At 42.8% G+C, this 24,374-nt stretch overlaps 1 protein-coding gene across 4 annotated transcripts; it reads left to right on the top strand.

Moving 5' to 3' along the window:
* Positions 1-1,250: 1,250 nt before the first annotated feature.
* SLC5A2 (solute carrier family 5 member 2) lies at positions 1,251-23,455 on the top strand. 4 transcript variants are annotated; one of them, XM_089481110.1, is made up of 15 exons: positions 1,251-1,361; positions 6,517-6,588; positions 8,264-8,368; positions 9,037-9,096; positions 9,901-10,005; positions 11,275-11,380; positions 13,980-14,060; positions 16,807-17,036; positions 17,157-17,292; positions 18,641-18,748; positions 19,124-19,274; positions 20,188-20,356; positions 21,266-21,481; positions 22,494-22,665; positions 23,229-23,455. In XM_089481110.1, the coding sequence occupies exons 1-15, from the start codon at positions 1,251-1,253 to the stop codon at positions 23,453-23,455; spliced, it is 2,049 nt and encodes a 682-aa protein (XP_089337236.1). The 4 variants fall into 4 exon arrangements, with proteins under 4 accessions (XP_089337236.1, XP_089337237.1, XP_089337239.1 ...); XM_089481111.1 differs by having other exon boundaries at positions 1,281-1,361; positions 22,494-22,625; positions 23,234-23,455; XM_089481113.1 differs by having other exon boundaries at positions 1,281-1,361; positions 22,494-22,639; positions 23,257-23,455.
* The last annotated feature ends 919 nt before the right edge of the window (positions 23,456-24,374 follow it).

Below are 24,374 nucleotides of genomic sequence, written 5' to 3'. Positions count from 1 at the left end.
AAGGGTCAAATAAAATAAGGGGGGAAAAGAATAAAAACCTGCTGAGCAGCGTACAATCTAAAACAACAACATTACATGATGAAAATATCTCTAAAATAATAGTAACTAGTATACAATAAAGACAAAGTAAACAGCAGTCTAGTGATGTCATTAAGCATTATGCATTAACTACCGACTACAGTTGCTCACAGATTCTCATTTGAATACATATACTCTATAAATAATTATACTCTTGTATAAGTCTAGACATTTTAGTCAAAAAATTGACCCCAAAAAACTGAGTCGATTTATCCATGGGTCAATGTAAGTACTGTGCTTTAACTCTTTTTTTTTTTTAAAGGAACCATCTCCTGGTGAAAGGCGAGAGTGTGATCTGTCCTGAAAGCACTGACCACCTTCCACTCTCTCATCTATCCAGCCTTTAATGTGAGCACAAACGGTTATGCCTGCTGGGATCTTGTAAATTCTTTTGCATCGTTTTCTTTTGCATCATCCTCTAAATCTTTTATTACATGCCCGTAGCAATGGTAACTGGTGCAGCAAGAAAGTGCCCACTTAGGTCTCAGGGCTCATAATAGAGATCTGAAGAACATGACGAAGATCTAATCACTCTCTTAATTTTGCCCCGTTGAGATCTTAATCTCAGTTGGTACCTTGAGGTCTTAATCTTTCTGTGGTAGATCCTGAGAATGAAGCCAAACCCCCAGAACCGCTGGTAAGGGGGAAGACTTGTGAGGGTATTTAGGGGTGTCTCTGCCACAATTACAACAAACAGGCTGGGAGCTTCCTATGTTTCGATGGAAGGGAGTGTGATGAGGCATAACTCAAACTTGAATTTGCCAGAACTTTTACTGAGTCTGTGCCTAACTTGAAGGTCTTCAAGTGACACCATGAGAAGAACATGTGAGCATGTGGCAGTATCAAAGCATCTCTTCTTAGCATGTGGTGAATCGAAATGCTCTGTGAATTGATGTCTGTCTATTATGCAGCCATTCAAAGGCAAAGGCCATTAATAAGGAAGTGTCAACCTAATCTAGGATTAACAGAAATTGCTCTTTTCGACACCTCTGTTCCTCCTTTCCCCACCTAAACCTTTCCATCACATACGCTGCAAGTTAATCACACATCCAACTGGTCATGACTGAGTTTGTCATTAACCCACCAGTGTGTGCATGCCTCCCCTCTTGAGGAGCTGGCCCACAGAGTTCCTCAGCTTTGACCCCTATAGAAGATTCACAGTTGGAAGCACCATGGAGCAGGATTCTCCAATCCACGCACCGACAGTAGGGACCATCAGCAACCCTGCAGACATTGCTGTCATCTGCTGCTATTTCCTTGCCGTCATTGGAGTTGGGCTGTGGGTATGTAGGCCATACACCAACATTTTCCAAGGCAAAGAAAAGTTCTGTTTTCTTTTTTCCCATGATGAAAAATAATGGGGATGGTCTGACTCTGGGATGGACGTTTGAGAAAAGCAATACTGGCATTGACAGGCCAAATGCATACCCACCAACCATCCCAGTTTGGTAGGGACAGTCCCAATTAATCCTCTGTCCTTCCATTTTTTCAGCTGCTTTTAAAATGTCCCAGTTTATCTCTCCACCTCCCACCTTCCCCGTTGTCCTCAGATTACAATAGCTGCAAATGGAGTTTAAAGTGCAAAAGTAGTTTGAACTCACAAGGGAGAGAACAGAGGAGGGGATAGGATTGTCCTCAGGCTGTTGCAACCTCTTGTAACTTGTCTTCTCTTCCTCATTAATATCTTTACTAGCCTAGCCACACTGATGGTGCTTGGTTACATGTGTTCCAATTTTCATCTGTGAAATATTGGAGGGTATTCAAATGTGGCTCAATGAGAGCCACATAGGTCCAGAAAGCTTAGTAACACCAGAACTGGATATTGCAGTGCATTCATTCATTCACTGAAGAGACATCTATCATATATTCCAGAGCTACACATTCAAAATGTTTGCTATAAAAATATGTACCATACGTTGTTGCTTTCTCCATCCCCAACTGTTGTTATCAATAATCTACCCATGCACTAATCTCTCTCTCTCTTTCTCTCCAAGTACCAATGATCCTTCTCCCATTCATAGATAGTATTAACTATGTCTTTCTACTATCAGCATATTTTCTTACATGGCACCCTATTTTTACTCCAAGCATACCTCATCCACCCATCTCACCTGAGCCTTCAAAAGCTCAGTTCTTTTCATGTCTCTTCTCTGACCATTTAGCAAAATGGTCTCTTGTAACAATGAGATCTTGAAGCACTGACAAATGAATTTGCGACAAATTTGCATACACATACAGCGTCACAAACATGAGAATTGGGGAATACATATATTAGAAGCTTGGAGCTGAAGGCTTTCAGATATCTTCATACTACAACACATTCCCCTTAGTAGGATCACTTTCAGAAAGAAGACTCAGGAAGAGCCCTTTGTTATATTATGGACTGGAGATGTCTTCCTAATGGGGAATTTCAAATGTGACTTCAAATATTGTGGAACTTTTGCCTCAGCAGAAATTTGGTGTGAATTTTTAGGTTCCTCCCTGAAGTGAAAGAAGGGGGAATTTCAAGGGCTATATTTTTATTTTCTCCAACTCTATTGCCAACCCAGAACCCAAATGGACAGAAGATGGGACCTTTGAGAATAGAACCATTGGCTAAAGAGACTTTAAAAACAGTTTATTTTAAATAACTTGCTTATGCACTTCCCAGTACCAGGAGAAGGCTTTTATTCACCCCAGCCTTTCAATTTTTCCTTGGGAAGGGCTTGCTATAGGTTGTATTAATTTAATAGCTTTATGAAACAATTCTGAATGTTGGATTTTTATTTATTTATTTTTGCTTATATTTATTTACAGCATTTTATTGTTTCTTATTCTTAATTATTATATTTCATATTTTTATCATCTGATTTTGTTTCTCCTGAGCTACAAACTACTCAGAGGCAATTCAATACGGTTTCAGAATCTAGAAATCAAGTATGAGCTGATAATGTTGGACCTAGAGCTTTTTTAAAAAGCCATCTGAATGATATCCCAAAATTTCCCCAAGGTAGAGGTGATGGTTATCAAATGAGATATAAAAACCACAAGTGCCATTGAAGAACCTAGAACTCAAACACTTTCTTGTGTATGCTTCTCTCACAGAGTCCCTTTGTCCAAAGCCAAAGGACCCTGCATTTTGCTCTTGTTGAATTTCACATGTCTTTCATTGTCTCTTCTCTTTGATTCCAGGCCTGATCAGAAGAGTTAATTATTATCAACTCTAACATAGTTCAGGAATGTACTAGCAGTTGGTAATGAGGTGTAAAATTTTACAGATTAGCAATTGCACAATTTGTTCCTTGAAGGTAGGAGTATCCAAAAGGGTGGCTGTGTTTGGACTGCAGTCCAGCTGAATAAATTCTTTATCATCTAACTCCCTGACTCTGCAACATGCCTACTGACACCTATGGTACCTTGAAGTATTTGCTCAGTTCATAGTCTCATATGATCTAACCTGACCAGGACCTCTTGGACTAATATCCATGCTGAAGGGCACACAAATCCTTCATATTTTCATGTGTATCTTGGTGAGAGCTAACATGGTGAGAGCTGACAAAGGTTCCAAGCTGTTAGAAAATAATAGAAGCTCCAAACTACTAGAAAACTTGCCTGCTCTCAGAGATGGTACATACACATTCAAAATATGAACACAAACAACCTTGTGAGCAAAAAGCCATTATGATGCGCCATCCTTCCCATGGACATTTGTGGCCATGTTTTGAACACCTGTCCTCCAGTCACTGTGGTTGTTAACCTTCCCAGATACTTTCCAGAGCGGCATGTTTCTGTAAGCCAAAACCTGGAAAAGTACTCCCCACAAGTTTTGCTATAAACCAGTGGTGGGAATAATGTGGTGTGTGGTCACAAGTGGTCTCCAGAAACTTTGCAGCCTCTACAATTTTTCCAAAGCTCTCAAACCTCCTGATTTTAAAAAAAAAGCTCAGGCATTTTAACACCCAAATGCCTTCAGGAGAAGCAGAACTGGGGATGGAGGGATGGAAACACACATCTGCTGAACAGTCGTCTGAAGCAGGGACATAGCCAAGGGGGGGTTCTTGGGGTCCGGACCCGCCTTCCATTAGAAAAATGAATGGTGTGTGCTGTTGCACCACCACACCCAAACCCCATTATAATGGTGGCACTTAGTCTGGACCCCCCCCCCTTCCTAAAATCCTAGCTACATCCCTGTCTGAAGGCATACCAATATACAGTACCACAATATAAGAAAGGTGCAAATGAAAGTGACTTGCAATGTGCAGTAGATTTTGTGGCCAAAAATAACATACTGTGGCCCATCATAGACCCACTGCAGATGCCCTTCTCCTCTGTAAAAAAATGTGGAGCAGCTGGAGCTGGCCTTCATAGGTAAAATCCAGGATCCTGCAACCCAAGGGGACATCCAAATGACTATTCAGAAAGTACAGTAATGGAAACAGGACACTCACCAGGCATGGCTTCCCATAACAGGCCTGTGATGCTGCTTGCCACAATATCTGTCTGTCCTTTGTCCTTCCTTCCTAAAACATGCCAGTGAGTACAGGCATGCACATCTATTCTGCTTTACTTTAATTTGATTGTAGAGCTACCATCCTTGCTTCTTCCCAGATACATAGCCCTCCATATCTATGGATTTTTTATCCACATATTCAAGCACCCACAGTTTGAAAATATTTTTTAAAACTATATAAATTTCAAAAAGCAAACCTTGATTTCACCATTTTATATAAGGGACACACTTTACTACCCCACTGTGTATAATGGTACTAAAAATCCCCAGATTTTTTTATCCACAGAGGGTCGTGGATCCAAACCCCAGCAGATACCAAGGGCCCACTGTGAATGTTTCTAATCCCAAAGGCAGCAGAAGCAAAATCACAATTCACTCATAGGGTTTCTTGGTGCCTCTGCTACTTAGGACCTTTCCACACAGGGCACAGAAGTAGGGTCAGTTCGCATTGGTCGATGCGTATTCGCGTTACATTGCATTGGTGTTCCACACCTGTGAGCTCAGAATACGTATTGACCAATGCGATATAACGTGAATACGCTTTGGCCAATGCGTATTCACGGCTGGGTTCCGAACTGAAGGCAGTCGGCTCCTCCGTTTTGCGAGTGCACAAAATCAGTGGATCGGTGGGATCCGTATTGATGGCCAGTGCGAAACCTCTGCTGCTTTGGCTGGTGTGTACATCCAATCCGCTGGTTCTCCTGAAGACCACCGGGTTACAAATTTCCCATGATGCTGCGCTGGAATTTCCCCCTTCTCCTTCCATTGGCCCTTTCCCCTTTCAGGACAACCGCCGGGGCTGGGGAGCGATTTTTCCACTGAATGAGATAAAGCAGAAACCTTTTGTGTCGGGGGGGATGTATATGTATATGTGTGTGTGTATATATATATATATATACAGACAGACACACACACACACAAAGATGTGTGTGTAAGCATATACATGCAGCATTACACTTTCGGCTGCTTCACAGTTTGTGTGTGTGTGTGTGTGTATATATGTATATGTATATGTGTGTATATATGTATATGTATGTATGTGTATATATACACACACACACACACACACACACACACACACACAGATGTGTGTGTAAGAATATACATGCAGCATTACACTTTTGGCTGCTCCACAGTTTGTGTGTGTATGTGTGTGTGTGTGTGTATTAACACTCATACGGACAAATGTGTGTGTACACATAAAAAGGCATCACACTTTTGGCTGTACCACTCTGTGTATATATATATATATAAGTATGTATGTATATATATAAGTATGTATGTATGTATTTATGTGTGTGTGTGTGTGTATACACACACACACACACACACACACACACACACACGGTGCATACCCCTTTCGTAAGTTGCTAAAGGCAGCAATTCTCGCGATATTACGCACTAAACAGTGACCTCATTCTTCACCCTGGAAATTAAAAATGTTGCCCCCGTTCAGAGCCCCACAGAGCATGCGCAAAACTGCCGATGCGCATCGGCCAATACACATTGTATTGGGCTGGTGTGGTTATCCAATCTGCACTTGTTTCACTTTGCCTGAATACGCATTGGCCGATTCGCAAAACCTCGATGCGGAAGGCCGCCCAGGTGTGAATGAACGATGCGATATGATGCGAATACGAATCGGCAAAGTGTATTCAGAGAGCGCGGGTGTGAATGAACGATGCGATATGACGCAAATACGCATCGGCAAAGCGTATTCAGAGAGCACAAGTGTGAATGAACAATGCAATATCATGCGAATACGCATCGGCCAATGCAAACTGACCCTACTTCTGTGCCCTGTGTGGAAAGGTCCTTAGCTAAGTATTCGTAAGGTTATGTAACATAGATGATTATGGAGGATTACAGCCATTAATATTAAATAAATATGACTGATTCACCCATTCATAATTACACCTTTTCTCTTGTCATTATGTCTTGACTTACAGTCCATGTGCCGGACCAACCGAAGTACTGTCGGGGGATATTTTTTGGCTGGTAGGAACATGATATGGTGGCCGGTAAGTAATATTAAAAGCACGGAGGAAAAGCAAGGAGATAGGGATTCTTCAGGGAAATGGAGAAAATGTAAAGAAGTCCCAATCCTTAGAGGTTAGGGAAACAGATAACTTACTCTCCAATTATACCAATTTGTCAAGGTGTGTGTGTGTGTGTGTGTGTGTGTGTTTGCCTTCACGTCATTTCCAACTTCTAGAGACTCTAAGACAAACCTATCACAGTGTTTTCTTGGCAAGTTTCTTCGGAGGGGATTTGCCATTTGCCATCCTCTGAGGCTAAGAGAATGTGACTTGCGCAAGATCATCCTATGGGTTTTAATGGATGAGCGGGGATTCGAACCCTGCCCTCCAGAGTCATAGTTCAATACTCAAACCACTATACCAGCACTATCCAGTTAATCCTGTCATCCCACTTTTTCAGCTACTTAAAAAGTGCCAGTTTCTTTCTCCTCTTCCCACTTGTCCACTTTTTTCCTCAGCTTACTTTAGTTGTTACAAACTCTATTCAAAGTACAAAAGTAGTTTGCACGCAATTTACTCAGCAAGAGGAGAGGAAGGGTGAGGGTGGAACTTTGCCCTTCCCAGTAGACACAGGCAAAAGCAAAACCAGTGCAGCCTCTCCTAGCTTGTGTGTTCCCCCTCTTTAATGAATTTTGCCATCTTGACCACACGCTGATGAAACTTGGCCACATGTGTTCCAATCTTTATCTGTGAAATGTTGGAGTGTATGAGTTGACAAGCAAATCACTTGGAGGGAGGCTGAGTAGATAAATTCAAAGTAGGAGGAAGAATCAGGAGTGAGATGAGAGAAAGAGAAAAAAGAAGAGAGCAGTGGGAAAGAAACTGGATGCAGGGGGATGTAGAATACTGGGTGAACTAATTGGAAGGACATGGTTGCTTCTACATTGCAGAATTAACTTAGTTTGACACTGTTTTTATTGCCCTAGTTAGGGTTGCCATAATTCTCTACTAAAAACCGGGACAAAATGTAGGACAACATTTAGATCAAAATATAGGACAATTGTAGGATAAAATTTAGCCCAAAATGTAGTACATTTAAGAAAAATGGAGGACCTTAAATGGCCTACATTTTGGTCTAAATTTTGTCCTACATTTTGTCCCGGTTTTTATTAGAGAATTATGGCAACCCTACCCTGGCTCAATGCTGTGAAATTCTGGGATTTGTAGTTTTGTGAGCTATTTAACCTTCTCTGTCAGAGGTCTGGTGCCACAACAAACTACAAATCCCAGGATCCCATAGGATAGCAATAGCAATGTAGCAAGTACATTTCTACATAGCTTATCGGTGAACTAGCACTCTCTAAGCGGTTTACAGTCTGTAAACCAATTGTTCCCAACAAGCTGGGTATTCATTTTTCTGACCTACGAAAGGATGGAAGACTGAGTCGACCTCGGAGCCCTGCCCGGCACTGAACTTACAACGTTGTGGCTGCGGGACCGGCATTTAACCAGTGCACCACCAGGGCTCCAGGATGGACCCATGACAGTTAAAGCAAGGTCAAACTGCATTAATTCTGCGGTGTAGCATCAGCCCATAACAAAACCAGGGGTGACAAGTGCCAGCTCAAAGGTCTTGGTGAGGCCAATGTTTGAACTGATGGGTCTGGAATATTTCAGACACTGCCTTATTTTTCTTTGTTTGTTTTTGTATCCATAGATCGGTGCCTCTCTCTTTGCCAGCAACATTGGCAGTGGGCACTTCGTGGGATTGGCAGGCACTGGTGCAGCTAATGGCCTGGCCGTGGCAGGATTTGAGTGGAATGTAAGCAGTCAACCGAGGGCTCCATATTTCTTTGAAGGGATGGGGAGGGGAGGCACAAAATGAGGTAGACTGCAGAAACAAAAAGGTATCAAAGACTTGATTCATTTAATGAGCAGGAACCATTAAGTAACATACCAGTCTGGATTAATATGAGCCCCTCCAGAATAGAGAAAAGTCACTGGAAGTCCCAGGTTTTGTTCCAATGCTAATTGATTTTATTTTGAACATACACATGACATTTTATTCATTCTGGACTAATTCCTTGGGACTCCTAGCACTACCAAGGACTTTTCATTTCTACTTCCCAGGTCAGTTTAAATCAACTCAGTATTTTGTAATATGAAATCTCTCTCTACTAGTCTGCTGTAACTCCTGATTAATAATAAAGAAAGCACAGTGGAAATTAGTGAAAATCGTTTTATGAAATTTTGCACAACTCCAGATGTGACTCGTGAGCAGTGGTAGAGGGAAGAAGAGAAGGGAGAGGGATTAGAGAAAACAAGGATATTTCAAGAAAGAATTTGGATGGGTATATGCAGGTAAAATCAGCCCACAAAGAAGTGGAAGCTCCCAGTACTTCCAGAGACTTCCCTCTCTTCTTCTGGATGTGTCCTTTGTTAATGTGACCCACCCAAATCCCTACTGATCTCACATCTCTTTCCTCCTAGGCTCTCTTCATTGTTCTCCTCCTTGGATGGCTCTTTGTCCCTGTCTATCTCACAGCTGGGGTAAGGGAAGGAATTTTTCCTCTTAAACACATTTATTGATTGTGGTATTAAAAAGAGAGAGAAGCTTCCAGTGAATTCAGGGCAGCTATGTAGTTTTCAACCCAATCCTGCTTCCAGTTTATCTTGAAACAATTCTGTGAGGTAGTGTCACCCAGGAAGCTTCATATCTGCAGAGCATTGTGAACATGACCCAAATGCAGGACTCTAATACTTTGGCTATATAAGAAGGGTCTGTGGACTACTAAACTGGGACTAGGAGAGCCAATGGTTTTCTTTTGGGTTACAGTACAAAATCAGAAATTAGATCAAGAATGACTTGGAACAATTACTAAAGAAGTTCAAGGAAGAAAGTGCAAAGGCAGGCCTGCTGCTGAACATAAAGAAAACAAAGAAAATGACCACAGAGGACCTACGTAAATTTGAATTAGACAATGAGGAAACCTCATGCTAAAATATAAATCAGTTAGTCTTAAAGCTGTTGCTAGATTTTTTTTCTCCTCCTCTTTTTTTCCTTTTATGATGTACTGAAAGTAATTCCTCATTATTTCTTCCTCTGTTAAACAACTATCCTTGCTATGTAGCGTTAAGTTACCTAAAACAGAAAATATTACTTACTCTACCAACATGGCAGTTTCGTTCTCGCTCATTAAACCTCTCTTTCAATGATACCATGATCACTTCCTCATTACAAGAAAGAAAATAATTTGTTACAGCAACAACATTGTTTCTAATGCATTACTTCCAAACTCTGAGGATGCCTTATGATATGAAAAATGCCAGTAACATCTCCTCCCAACTGTGCAGGTCATCACAATGCCACAGTACCTGAAGAAGCGCTTTGGAGGTCGGCGAATCCGTCTCTACCTCTCTGTCCTCTCTCTTTTCATGTATATCTTCACCAAAATTTCAGTAAGTCTTTCTCGAGGCATCAAGGATGGAAAGGGGGTAGTGGGAAGGGGGGGATTCAATGTTAGAATAAGGGTTAATATTGAAGACAAAGAAAAATAATATGCTTCTTACACCTGAGGTGGTATGCTACTTTAATAGTATCCAAAATCTTGTCACCACACTGGGCCTTAGAGCTGTAGGGCATAAACTCCTAACTACAATTTCTGACTCCTCCAAATGAAATATTCCTCTAGAGCCCAAATTTCAAGCATTGCATTAATTTAAAACTTCAGTTGAACATTTAGTTGAACTTCCATACCAGCATTCTTTGAAGATGCCAGCCACAGATGCTGGCAAAACAACAGGAATAAATTCTTCCAGAACACGGCCACATAACCCAAAAAAAAAACCCAATTGATGCCAGCTGTGAAAGTCTTCAACTTCACATTTAGAAATACAGTTTAGGTATTGAAAGAAAAGGGGCTGGGAAAATAACCAAAGGAATGCAGGAAATGTAATGTACTGTATATGCATTATCCTACTTGAGAGTATGTATTTTCCCTGGAAGAAGATTAACCATCCATTATGAAGCCAAGCCCTCCCTCCAGTCCATCTGCCTTGGTCCAGGCCTTGGAGGTAGAGAGGAACTGCTGGACCTCTTACCCTTTCCCTCCACCACTCCCTTCTCCTTCTGTGTCATGTCTTTTTAGACTGTAAGCCCGAGGGCAGGGATCCGTCTAACTAAAAAGATTGCATGTACAGCGCTGTGTAAATTTACAGCGCTTCATAAATAAAGGTTAATAATAATAATAATAAGCATTCGAGATATTTAAGATTATCCGTGGGCTAATCTGCATTGCAGAAATAATGCAGTTTGACACCGCTTTAACTACCATCACTCAGTGCTATGGAATTCTGGGATCTGTAGTTTGTTGTGGGACCAGAGCTTTCTGACAGAGAAAACAAAGTATCTCACAAAACTACAAATCCCAGAATTCCATCACATTGAGCCATGGCGCTGAAGTGGTGTCAAACTGTATTGTTTTTGCAACACAGATTAGGCCATTGTCTCACTCTCTGCAATGCTAAAAGTTTGAGAACTTTTTGATAGGCAGAATCATTATTGGAGGCCAGTGCTAAGACCCCCATAACTATACCCCAACTCCTGGCAATCCCACCTTTGGAAGGAGGAATTCTTTACCTCTTCTGCTCTTTTTCAATTGCACTGCATCAATTCCTGATGAAAACCCTGATTAATTGAGCTGTATCCTCCCCTCCATCTCCCCGCAGGTAGACATGTTCTCTGGTGCTGTGTTCATCCAACAAGCTTTGGGATGGAATATTTATGTGGCTGTCATTGCCCTCCTGATCATAACCACCATTTACACAGTGACAGGTAACCATGTTAAATGGGACAGATAGGTTGTGTGCCCAATAGGAAGCTGGAATTGCAGAGGGAGATGGGATCAGATACAATAGGGAGTATGGTTGCCAAATGGTTAAGAGAAGGGTGTTGAGAAGAAACAGTCTGACCTGCTCTGGTCCTTTTAACAGGCTTGATTAAGTAGCCACCAGCTGGTGATTTATGGCGAGAAGGAAACACAAAGAAAGCACATCACCAGTGATTATCTGCTGCAGATCAGTTGTCTGGAGAGCTGCAGACATAGGAGTTTATCACACAGCAGGCTAAATGCCTAAATCCTGTGCTGAAATGGGATTTAAATCCTGGGAAATCCTGCAAAAGTGGGATCATTTTCAGACTCATCAGGGGCATTGAGCATTAACGTGAAAATAACCCACAGAAAGTGGAAAAAATTGACCGCTTTTTACTTTCATGCCTACACAGGCCTACATTTTGTCTACTTCTGTTGTAAGTTAAGATTTTTGTTGTCAGGTATGATTTTTAACATCTTTGCCTTATGAAGAAGCTGGTGAAGCTTGGAAAGCTCTTATAATGTATGTTATGCTTTTAGTTGGCCCAATAAACAGTTTCACTGTTTTTGGGGATTTGGGATTTTGTTGGTTTTTGCTGTCCCACACAGCTACTCTTGAATATGTTTCCTGGACATGGCACAAGAACCCTGCCAAACTCAGGTTATTAATTCAACCTACAATAAAAAGGGGTACACATTTCCTAGAGCCAGTACAGTGGTTTGAGTGTTGGACTAGGACTCTTTGGAGAGCAGGAATTGAATCCACACTGAACCATGGAAATGCACGGGAAGTTGACCTGAAGGTACATAACTCCTTTCATGCCCCATTAATGACCTTCCTTGAGTTACCTCTTTGGCCATTTCTCAAGAACAGAATGATTAATTACATGGAGCCAGTAAAAAGCCATGAAGATGGATGTTCTTGCTAAACAGAAACTGAAGAAGAGGAGAGGGAGTCTTCCCAGATTTTTGTTTTTCGGTTTCACTCCAAGACTGCAACTGGCAAGTGATAAAAGACTGATAGTGCTGAAGCATCAAAAGAACAAGGAAAGGGGGTTAGCAGAAGAATCGTAGCTCAGTAGCAGAGCATATGCTTTGCCTACAGACAGTCCAAGGGTCAATCTCTGGTATTTCCTGGCAGAGCTGGGAAAATGTCTCTCTGAAACCTTGGAGAGTTGCTGCCAGTTGTATCAGTGCTTACATGTTTTTGGACTACATTTCCCAGAATCACCAGCCAGCATTGCCAATGGCCATGCTGGCTGTGGGTTCTGAGAACTGTAGTCCAAAGCTTATATAAGAAATATTTAAGAAATAATGATGGTGAGGACAACAAGGACAATACCGGCTGAAATCCTGGATTGGGGACATATCATAAAATTCCATATAGGTGAAACTACAGCACGTCTCCACCTCAACCCCCCAAAACACTTTTTAAACTGCTGGAATCTCCAGTACAGCCATTTAGAGAGCAGTAGACAGAGGGGGATACATACACTCCAACTGGCCCAATTTGACAGGAAAAGTCCTAATGAATTCTCTGTTGTCCCACTTTTTCAGCTGCTTTTAAAATATCCCCGTTTCTCGCTCCTCCTCCCACTTTCCCTCTTTGTCTTCAGCTCGCTTCAATTGCTGCAGACTGAGTTCAAAGTGGAAAGTGGTTTGCATTCAATTAAGTCAGTGAGAAAAAGGGACAGGAGGGGTAGAATTTTGTCCTTCCTAGTAAACTCAGGCAAAAGCAAACTGCTGTGACTTTTCCTAGTGTGTGAATTCTTCCTCATTAATAACCTGAGGCATTTTGACCACACTATGATGTTTCTTGGCCACACATGCCCCAGTTTTCATCTATGAAATATTGGAGAGTATGGGGACATGGTGGAGCAATGTTCAGCTATGTTCCTCCATCCAGACTCCAGCAACAGGTATACTGGAGGTTGAGGACGTCATTGTGGTGTGTACTACTACAGAAATATAAATGCATGCTGCTCCACTGCTGCTCCCCACATTCACTCTCCACCAGCCAGTAAATGGTTAAGGGGCTTGCAGGAGTTTAAGAGATGGGTTGGCATGACCATTAGAGAATGCCATCCTCCACAACAACCAAAACAGTGAGTTTCACAGACATGAGTTACAGTGAGTTACACAGACATGAGTTACAGTGACTTACACAGACATGAGTTGGACTATATGTGCACACCACTTTACAGAATATGAGAAGACAGATCTTTGCTCTGAAGAGTTTACAACTGAAATTATAGCCAAAACTGTGGGTGCATCTGAACTGTAAAAATAACGCCATTTGAAATCACTTTACATGCTATAGCTCCATCTTATGGAGTCCTGGGATTTGCAGTTTTACAAAGTCTTTAGCCTTCCCAGACAAAGAGTGCCGGTATCTCACAAAATTCCAAATCCCAGGATTCTGTTGGATGGCACCATGGCAGAGGTGTCAAACTGCATTATTTCTACAATGTGGATGCACCCTATGATATTGTCCAATGATCTGACTTGATATAAGCCAGCTTTCCAGTGGCTATGCATGCACATCTCTTGTCTCTTTTTCAGGTGGATTGGCTGCCCTCATGTACACAGACACAGTCCAGACATTTGTCATGATCAGTGGAGCCTTTGTTCTCATGGGATTTGGTGAGTATGGAGATTATCGCACTGCGTTCTGAGACCGTTCTCATCACGTGATGAGAACGGAACGCATTTGAGTATACCGCACGTATGTGTTCCAATCGGGTTCTCAGAACGCTTAAATGTGTTCCAAATGTGTTCCAGGAGGGTACAGATATGAATGTGTTCCCAGAGAGCTGAAACGTGATGAGAACGTTCCAACAGAAGTGTGTGCGATATTCTTATGTGTTCTCAAATCCGTTCTCGCATTCCTCCGTCTCCTGATTGGCTAAAAGAATGACAGGCAGGGAGGGAGGGAGGCAGGCGAGCGACTGCAGTGAGGGAAGGTGTGTGTGTGTGAGGGGGTAAAGAAGGAGGGAGGGAAGGGAGGAAAGTTGGGACAAGTGAGAGAAGAGGAAAGAAGGGAAAGAGAGAGAAAGAGAGAGAAAGAGAGAGGGAAACAGGGGGGCCAGAGCAGAGAGCAAGAGGGAGAGGGTCTGGCTGCTTCTGCGGGGGCCTCTAGTGTCATGTACAGCGGGGCTCCTGTGCTGGCAGCCTGCAGGAGGCAAGGATGGCAGGGATGCCCAGGACCTTCTCCTCCTTCCCTCCAGGAAGGAACCCACAAAAGCTCCTCTGTTTGGAGCAACACACAAAAGCAAGCAAACAACTCCCAGAATTCCATAGCAAAGAGCCAGACAAGAATTAAAGCGGGGAGGGAAGCTCACAGGCCCCACCTGGAATATTGTGTCCAGTTCTGGGCACCACAATTCAAAAAGGAGCGTGTCCAAAGGAGGGCGACTAAAATGGTGAAAGGTCTGGAAACCATGCCCTACAAGGAACGACTTAGGGAGCTGGGGATGTTTAGCCTGGAGAAGAGAAGATTAAGAGGTGATATGATAGCCCTGTTTAAATATTTGAAGGGATGTCACATTGATGAGGGAGCAAGCTTGGTTTCTGCTGCTCCAGAGACTAGGACCCGGAGCAATGGATGCAAGCTCCAGGAAAAGAGATCCCACTTCAATATTAGGAGGAACTTCCTGAGAGTAAGGGCTGTTCGACAGTGGAACACACTCTTTCCTCAGAGTGTAGTGGAGTCTCCTTCCTTGGAGGTCTTTAAGCAGAGGCTGGATGGCCATCTGTTGGGGATGCTTTGATTGTGATTTCCTGCATGGCAGAATGGGGTTGGACTGGATGGCCCTTGTGGTCTCTTCCAACTCTATGATTCTATGATTCTATGAAGGCACACATTACATGCGCACACACACAGGAGGCAAAAGGCTGACAAGCAGCCAAAATGGGGAATTGGGATGACAGCAGAGGACTCTTCTTTTCTAACCGGTTTAAAGAGCTGCTATGGCTGCCAGGGCTCTGCCCTTGGCCCAGTCCCCTCCCTGGCAACTTGCTTTTCTTCGGCTTGAAGAGACCTGCATGGAGCTCCTCCTTCTTCCCAGCCTTGCAAAGGAGGTTTGGGATGTAACTTGCAAGGCTCATCTCTTCCCATTTCTCTTTCTCCCTGCCTTCCTCCCGATCCCTCCTTCTTCCCTCCCTTCCCTCCCTCCTCCTTTCCCCCCTCTCTCTCTCACACACACCCCTTCCCTCACTGCAGTCGCTCGCCTGCCTGCTTCACTGCCTCCCTGCCTGTCATTCTTTCAGCCAATCAGGAGACGGAGGCGGCCTTGGTGGAATATGTTCTCGGAACGGTTTCAGGAATCGCTGTGCGGTAAAATGCAGTTCTGATCACGGTCTGATCACATTCTAGTTTACTAATGCAGTAATATCTGTTCCAGGAACGTTCTCATCACGTGATGATAGGAACGTTCTCAGAATGCAGTGCGATAATCTCCTATATCTCTAGCAGAAGTCATAAAACAAGTCTGGATTTCTCATTCCTCATTCTCAAGTATGGCGTTCCCTCCTTAAAGCAGAGCCTGGAACCATTAGGGTTGTTTTTTTAAAAAATTAGACTACAAGTTCAAGCATTTCCCAGCCACATAGCAACTGCACATGTTAGCTGGGGAAGCATGGAAGTTGTATTCCAAAAAGTAAAAATCCAAGCTACAAGAAAGCAAAGAGGAGACAGAAAATTGGGACATACATTGTAGCATATAATCAGTGCTGGACTGTGATTGTTTCTCCCTTCTGAGGATGTCTAAAATGTAAAATGTTCTACTTTAACAGCAGTAGCAACTTCTGAAACCAAACTTTTAAGCTGATGTGGACACAACAGGTATTTTGGAATCCACTTTCATTTGCAGTAACTTGGAGTTTATCACACTGGGGCAAATTTTGGCATTAAAGAGAGATTAAAGCGCATGTAAAGCGTCCCACAAATAAAGCAAAAATGGTAATTGCTCAAATGATTATCACACGAAATTACGCAAATAAAGTGAAATTGAAAATGCATTGTCGCTGAAATCCCGAAAGTAAAAAGATGCACATTAATACTTCTTTCTAAGAGTTTTGTGCAACATCGTGTGAAATCTTTTTGCATAATTACACAATTTTTCTGGGATATTCATGGGATAAATTCCTGATCTCCTTTGTGTGATAAACTCCAATGATAGTTTCACTTTAGGGTTGCCATAAGATGGAAATGTCTTGAAGGCACAGAACAAGCAAAGCAAGAAAGACTACTAACAGAATCAGCAGTACAGTATATTTGTTTGCAACTCATTTTCACTGAGGGTAGCTTCAGATATAGTGGGGAGACCAGAATGCATTAGCAGAACTCAAAAGACTTTTCTTAAAACTACCCATATTTCTTCCTTTGCAGCCTTTAATGAAGTGGGAGGCTATCAAGGTGTGTTTGACAAATACATGAAGGCTCTTCCCAGGCAGACACTGTCTCCCACTCCTGACTTGTACAACATCTCAGCCTCTTGTTATCTGCCCCGGGAGGACTCTTTCCACATGATCAGAGACGCTGTGACTAGTGACATGCCTTGGCCGGCTGTTATCCTTGGTCTTTCCATCAACTCTATCTGGTACTGGTGCAGTGATCAGGTATGGGATGGGCAGAGGTGGGTTATTTGCAGAATTGCCTCTCATCTGCCAACAGCTATCAGGAAAGCTCTTGAAAAAGAAGATCCACATAACAGGTATATCTGTTCCTACTCAACACAGGTCATAGTGCAGAGGTGCCTGGCTGGCAAGAACCTGACCCATGTCAAAGCGGGCTGCATCCTTTGTGGATACCTGAAGCTGCTGCCCATGTTTCTCATGGTTATGCCTGGCATGATCAGCCGGATCCTGTACCCAGGTAAACACCTGGGGGAAGCGGGTTGGAGTGTGTTTAGAGATGGAAGAATGTGACAAATTCCAGGTCTTCTATCAAGGATAAAAGTTTGGAGCACAATGTCTCTGACAAGAACAATAGTTCCAGATGTTATTTCAGAGAGCAAGGTAGTAGGACCTAAGTGTCTTCAGTGATATTTCAGCCTAGCTCAGCTGTAACTGTTAGCCTTGTAACTCCCATGATCCCTCACTATTGGCTGTGCTGAATACTTCTACTGTAAGTTGTAGTCCAACAACATGGTGAGCTCCACATCCCTCACTCCTGGAGTATATAAAGGAGCACAATGTCTGGGGCAAATTAATTCTATCTTAAAGTGTGACTGACATTTGTTCTGAACCTATGGCAGAGATAGTACAGAGATAGGCAGATGGTCTAGTACAATGGTTTCTTACATTTAGGTTATTAGAATTCTCAGTTCTAGTTTGCTTGTTTTGCACATATTCTTTGTAAATGTTACATTCCGGCTGGCACATGGAAGGAACTTGAAGAGCTATCAAATTAATGTTCAACCATTGCTTTGTTCTCAGTGGCTATAAACCAGCAACACCATGTACATACAAGGAGGGGAAATCTACACAGACCTCAGGAGTCCTTTGATGTTTCCGCCGTAGGCCCTTCCATTGCTAGAAGGGCGCTTTTTCTTTATTTAACATTCACACTGAAAATTGAAAACAACAAAAGTATTGGTAGCACATGAAAAATTAACACATTTATGGACTATGTTTTCTAAACTGGCAGGGATGAATACACGTGCACCGCACAAACTAGTGGGATAAAAACCCTTTTCTCAGTTCAAACGCCAGGTGATCAAATAACCACCTATCAAGATATTGGATCCAAGCACCTCTCACCAGGAATAAAATGGTTTTTTTAAATTCCTCCCTATATCTTAATTAACAAGGATAATCACACAACTATGCATTTTATTTCCATTTGATTTTACTATGGTTATTCCTAACTTTGCACCACTGTGTATATATTTTCTCAGTGGAGAATAGGACTTGGTACATCTGATGACATGGACTCAAGTGAGCTACCTCCTCAGCGTACGGGGCAAATATAAAAGAAACCAGCATTTTCATGTTGCCATTTGCCTTTCGGGAACTCACCAAAATTCCTTTTTTATTTTTGGTTTAAGAACATAATCTTATCTAACCTTTAGGCACTGATTATAAGTTGACTGTCTTTGCTGGAAAAAGAGGGAAAACTTTGGACACAACCATAACAGCAAACCATCAGTCTATATATATATCTTGATCTGGAAATGATGGCCCTTTATTCTTCCTCCACTAAGTCTCTTTTACTTTTCCAGATGAAGTGGCCTGTATCATCCCAGAGGAATGTAGACAAATATGTGGCACAGATGTTGGGTGTTCCAATATTGCCTACCCAAAACTGGTGGTGACTCTCATGCCAAATGGTAAGGCAAGGGGGTTAGTTTGCATCTGATATTATATCGCCTTATAAGACAGTGCTCCTTTGGACACTGGAGGTGTGGGGGCTCAACAGGTCCCTAGGATCAATTCCTTGAACCTTCCAAGTCTGTCTCTTGGGCATGAGGGGTGCTGAGCTCTAGCAGGGACGTAGCCGGGGGGGTGTCCTTGGGGTCCGGACCCCCCCCCCTTCCATTAGAAAAATGAATGGTGCGTGCTGCTGCACTGTCGCACTCAAGCCTCATTATAATGGTGGCACTTAGTCTGGACCCCCTCACTTCCTAAAATCCTGGCTACGTCCCTGGCTCTAGGAAATAAAGATGCACATTTGTCCTCCTCCCCTATTGCATTGCTTCATGTAGGACTCCGGGGTCTCATGCTGGCTGTGATGCTGGCCGCATTGATGAGTTCACTGGCTTCCATCTTCAACAGTAGTGGAACTCTCTTCACCATGGACATCTACAACCGCCTGAGGCCTCTAGCCTGTGACAAGGAGCTGTTGATAGTGGGCAGGTGAGAAAGAGTGGGAGGTGTGATTTCGCCACATCCGTTTAGTATTACATTCTTAAGCTGAAGACCACTGGGAATGTGAGGCTTTCCAGATGTTGCTGACTTCCATCATCTTCAGCCAGTATGACCAATGACCAGAGATGTGGGTGGGTACAATCCAAGAGAGGGCCACACAATATCCATTCCTGATAGACAAACAGGGCTCAGATACCACAAGATTCTCTATTAATATTTGTTGCAACAATCTTACCTGCCCATCCCACTGTTATTTTTTCCCCAGTGCTGCCCATCAGCTACTCCCCCCCCCCCTCTTCTCTAGCTGTGTAAGAATTGCTGGACCTGAGAGTGTTCTTGCACAATGGACTTAAACTGCTTTAGCAGATGTTTATTTTCTGATAAGAGCCTTTCCAGTTATTTATTTAATTTATATCCTGCCTTTCTCCTTATACATGACCCAAGGTGGTCCTTGGGAATCATAGTTCTCAGAGGGATACCTAGGGATCTCTCGTTCCTCATTCATAAGCTATATTGCCCAGGATTGTTTGGGAAAGTTAACGTCTAAAGCAGCCTAACATATATGAATTTGCAATCTAGAAAAATATATCCTTCTCAATAAGACAATGTGGGTTTTTGTCTCAAAAAAGAAAAGCTATCCAAGGTACTGAAGCCATTTGGGTTCAGCTTTTTGGTCTTTGGATAGTTACTTTTTAAACCCAACATAGATGTGTTGCCCCACTGAAAAGGAACCACTGGCCTCCACTGATCTTTGATGTTAGAAGATGTCAGAAAGGAGGGATGCCTGAACTGCAGACAGCATCCTCTCCTTGTTGTCCATTACTCTGTGCTCTTTAAACTTGTTTAGTGTTGTTTCTGTCTGCCCTCCGCTACATTCTTCCTTTTATATGGTTCTTCACAGGGTGTGGATCTTGATACTTGTGGGAATCAGTATTGCATGGATCCCAGTAGTTCAAGCTGCCCAGGGTGGTCAACTTTTTGATTACATCCAATCCATCAGTAGTTATCTGGCCCCACCTATTGCTGCCATCTTTCTCCTTGGAGTCTTTGTCAAAAGGGTCAATGAGCAGGTAAGTAAGCTCAAATGTAAGCCTCCCAATCCATTTACACACTGCAAGGAAGAGGAGGGTGACCAAAATAATGAAAGGTCTTGAAACTATGCCCCATGAGAAGGGAGTTGGGTATGTTTAGCTGGGGAAGAGACAGTTAAGAGGTAGCATGATAGCCATGTTTAAATATTTGAAGGGATGTCATATTGAGGATGGGGCAAGCTTGTTTTCTTCTGCTCCAAAGACTAGGACAGGGAGCAGTGGATTCAAGCTACAGGAAAAGATATCCCACCTAAACATGAAGAACTTCCTGCTGATAGCCCTTGCAGTCTCTTCCAACTCTATGATTCTATGAAGAGGTTTAAGCTCTGGAGGACAAACACAAGTGCTCCAAGTAGGAAGGTCTTTAGATCTGGACATCACCTAGTAATCTGGGATCATTTTGTCTAGAGAGGTTGGTATTTGTTGATGGAAGATGTTAAAGCAAAGGAGGATGACAACTGGAATCCCTTTAGTACCAACTAGAGTAGATCCATTAAATCAACTGCCCAATAGTGAGTCAACACATAAGTAAATCCAATTGATTCAATGGTTCTATTCCACTCAAGACTAACAATAGGGTTTAGGCCAGTATGTCACTAAGTTATAAATTTAAGAAAATTACTCTTTTTTCAGTATCTTTTATGGGCTGTCAACATTAGGGTTGTGGCACAGAGAGATGGGGGAAAGTTACTTTTTGGGGACGGACTATCACTCCCCAAACGGCCATGTTGGTTGGGGATTTCTCAAAGCTGTAATGCAAAAAAGTAATTTTTCAAAGTTATGTGCACAGGAGATTGAAAAGAAGAGAGACAAATACCACAAGATCCAGTCCTTCCTCTGTTCTGTTGCTCACCCTCCAACTTCACCCTGTTTTTCTTTCTCCTTCAGGGCGCATTTTGGGGAATGGTGGGAGGACTGGCCATCGGCATGGCTCGGATGATCCCAGAATTCTTTTATGGCACAGGGAGTTGCCTTTTCCCCAGCTCCTGCCCCCGTCTGATTTGTGGCGTCCACTATCTCTATTTCTCCGTCATCCTCTTCTCTGCCACGGCTGTCATCACAATGGGTGTCTCTCTCTGCACCCCACCTATCCATGATAAACATGTAAGTATGGGTGGAGGAGTATTGCAGGTGAAGAATTTAGCACAAAAATCTATACTGGGTGTTCTGAAGAAGATGCCTACTGAAATTCCATCCTTTTGATACTGCTATACTGCTAAATCTGTAGGTTAGAACTCACCTTTCATAGCACTAGTGTCACAAGGAAGAGAAGAGCCTCCCTCTCTAAATACTTGTAAGTTCCCTGCCTTTTCATGCAATGTTTATAAAACTTTTGTGGGAGTATCTCTTTCACACAAGTGAAACCTGTGTGTGTGTGTGTGTGTGTGTGTGTGTGTGTGTGTGTGTGTCCGTGTGTGTATCTTGCCTTCAAGTTCTTCTCAAGTTATGGCCAACCATGACACAAGCATTAAAGGTATAGGAACTCTGTCCAATTTTCACTCTGGCAACCCTAAGAGGGAAACACTAGCACCTTCCTGTTACAGTAAAGGAGCTTGAGTTGACAGCGGCTTTGACAACAATTAAAACGAAACTGGAGGACAATCAAACCCTAAGAAGTTTCTGGGAACAAATCTAGTATGTCAATGTGGCCACAGTACCTCTCTGACCTTATTATGAAGGAAGAACCTAAGAATCAAATGAACCTTTCTCTCTTTGTATTTGGGGGCATTCATATAGCTAGAGAAGGGATGAGCAACTGTGCCCATCCAGATGTTTCTGACTTTCAAGTCCCATCAGTAGTAATGAATTATGAGGCTGCAGTCTAGAAACATCTGGAGAGTCATAACTGCTCGCCTACCTAAAGAAACCAAAAAAAGAAGAGATATCAATGGCAGGGTAATTAAAAGAGAGTGAAGACAGTGAGATGGCATTTCAAGGTTGTACAAAAATAAAAAATTTGTTGATTATGTTTAAGTACACATCTTCAGGGACTTTTACAAAAGTTTTCTCTAAATGTGTGCCAAAACCAATCGTGCACCCATAGATTTCATTTCCTCCCTCATTTCCCTCCCATTCAAGCATCTTTTTTTAAAAACCCTCTGTCTTGTCATGGTAGCTGCATCGCCTGGTGTTCAGCCTCAGGCACAGTAAGGAGGAGCGGATAGACCTCGACACAGAGGAAGAGGATGAAGCTAAACTAAAGGAGGCTGCGCATCAACACCAGCAGGAACAGACAGAGATGGAACAAGCCAAAAATGGAAGGCTGGAGCATATGCTGGAAGTGGAAGGTGAGGCAACTTGGGGGTGCTGAGTTGCAAACAGAGAAGGCGGCACCCCTCCTATTTGGAAAAGTTATTTTTGACTACATTTCCCATAATTCCCCAGTAGGAATGGTCAGCTGAAGAACAAAAGGTAACTTCTACAAGCTGTGCTTCAACCATTCCTAGTGTGACTCCCAACTTGCCCACTAATCCCCATGGAAGCTTCACTCTCCTGGGATGCTCCCAGTCGCAGCCTCACAGCCATTTTGTTGTTACTGTGTACATTCAAGTTTTTTGTGTGCCTTCAAGTCATTCTGACTTATGATGACCCTAAGGCCGCTGTATCATGGGGTTTTCTTAGTAAGTTTTGTTCAGAGGAAAATTGCCATTGCCTTCCTCTGAGGCTGAAAGAGTCTTGCCCAAGGCCACTCAGTGGGCTTTAATGGCTACAATTTGAACCCTGGTCTCCAGAGCCATAATACAACACTTAAACCACTACACCTAGCTGGCTCTCCTCATAGCTATTAGAAGGATCTTAATGTTTTAATTCAGCTCCATCATCTTGGTCTCTCCTTTCTTCTTCCCCACAGATGAGAAGGTAGCACCCTCTTTTGGCAGATTGCGTCAGTGCTTGAGCTGGTTCTGCGGGATGGGGACAAACAACCAAGAGCAGACAGAGCCAAGCCCAGAGGCCAAAGCTGAAGAGCTGAGACGCCTGACGGACATCACAGAGCACCCAGTCTGGAGGCGTGTGGTCAACATCAATGCTCTCATCATGATGGCTCTCGCAACCTTCTTGTGGGGCTATTATGCTTGAGTGCCATCCAATGTGGCACCTCACCATAAACTCTGATCCCTGCCAACCGCCTGGGTATATCACATAGACTTCAGCTTCCAAGGAACAGTGGAAGCACCACCATAAACTGTAAGAGTGAGTGAGGTGTAGTGGTTTGAGTGCTGGGCTTGCAAGATTCAGGTTCAAGTCTCCACTCAGCTACAAAATCCACTGGGTGACATTGGGTCAGTTACTCATATTAAAACTGACCTACCTCACAGTGTTGTTGTTACAATTAAAACGGAGAAGAGTGCCATGCACTTGAGGTTATTGGAGGAGACACAGGAAAATAAAAAATAAAGGCAATGAATACAGCCAATAACACTGTACAATAAAAACTGGAACTAAAGAACTCTGGGTTAGTCTTTGTCCACAAAATAAAATCATCGAAGCCAAAGTGTGTCACTATTAATTTTAAGGTATCAAATGCCCTATTTTAAGGCCTTTTTAGTTTATCGATGCCACCTTCCACACTTCTGCTCCAAAGTAGTCACCCTACTCTTTTTGATAAGAATTCCCAAATTCCAATTGTCAATGCTATTATCCTTCAGTATGTGGACTTTAAAAATAGTTGTAAACTGAAGTGGAAATGAAATAGAATGAAAACTTAGGAACTGAGAGAAACCTATCTTAATAGGATTTTTCCATCCTTGGATGGTGCGGAAAAGTCAAGCCACCCAAGCAAAACTATGGAAAAGACAAGCGACCCAAAGTAACCGGCATTAGGAGTGAAAATGTCACATTCTTTGTAGGTGCCCTGGTGGCTTAGAAGCTGGGACATTCCAAGCCTTTCACTTACTCACTCCCTCTCTCTCTTTGAGCTTATATACTGACTCTCTTTGAGGTTATACATATGTGCCTAGGCCAGTGGTTCCCAACCTGTGGGTTGGGACCCTTTGGG

This window comes from Sceloporus occidentalis, unplaced genomic scaffold, assembly GCF_023333645.1.
Source record: "Sceloporus occidentalis isolate IW3139 unplaced genomic scaffold, rSceOcc1.0.p SCAF_14, whole genome shotgun sequence".
Classification (NCBI taxonomy): Eukaryota; Metazoa; Chordata; class Lepidosauria; order Squamata; family Phrynosomatidae; genus Sceloporus; species Sceloporus occidentalis.
The sequence above is the reverse complement of the archived record's forward strand: the minus strand, read 5'-3'. Positions and strand labels throughout refer to the sequence as shown.

What these genes read in the sequence shown, in the direction of transcription:
- SLC5A2 (XM_089481110.1), top strand. Translation starts at nt 1,251, where the DNA reads ATGGAGCAGGATTCTCCAATCCACGCACCGACAGTAGGGACCATCAGC. An exon ending in GGTACTGGTGCAGTGATCAG is followed by an intron (nt 17,037 to 17,156) that starts GTATGGGATGGG and finishes TACTCAACACAG; the next exon opens with GTCATAGTGCAGAGGTGCCT. An exon ending in TCAAAAGGGTCAATGAGCAG is followed by an intron (nt 20,357 to 21,265) that starts GTAAGTAAGCTC and finishes TTTCTCCTTCAG; the next exon opens with GGCGCATTTTGGGGAATGGT.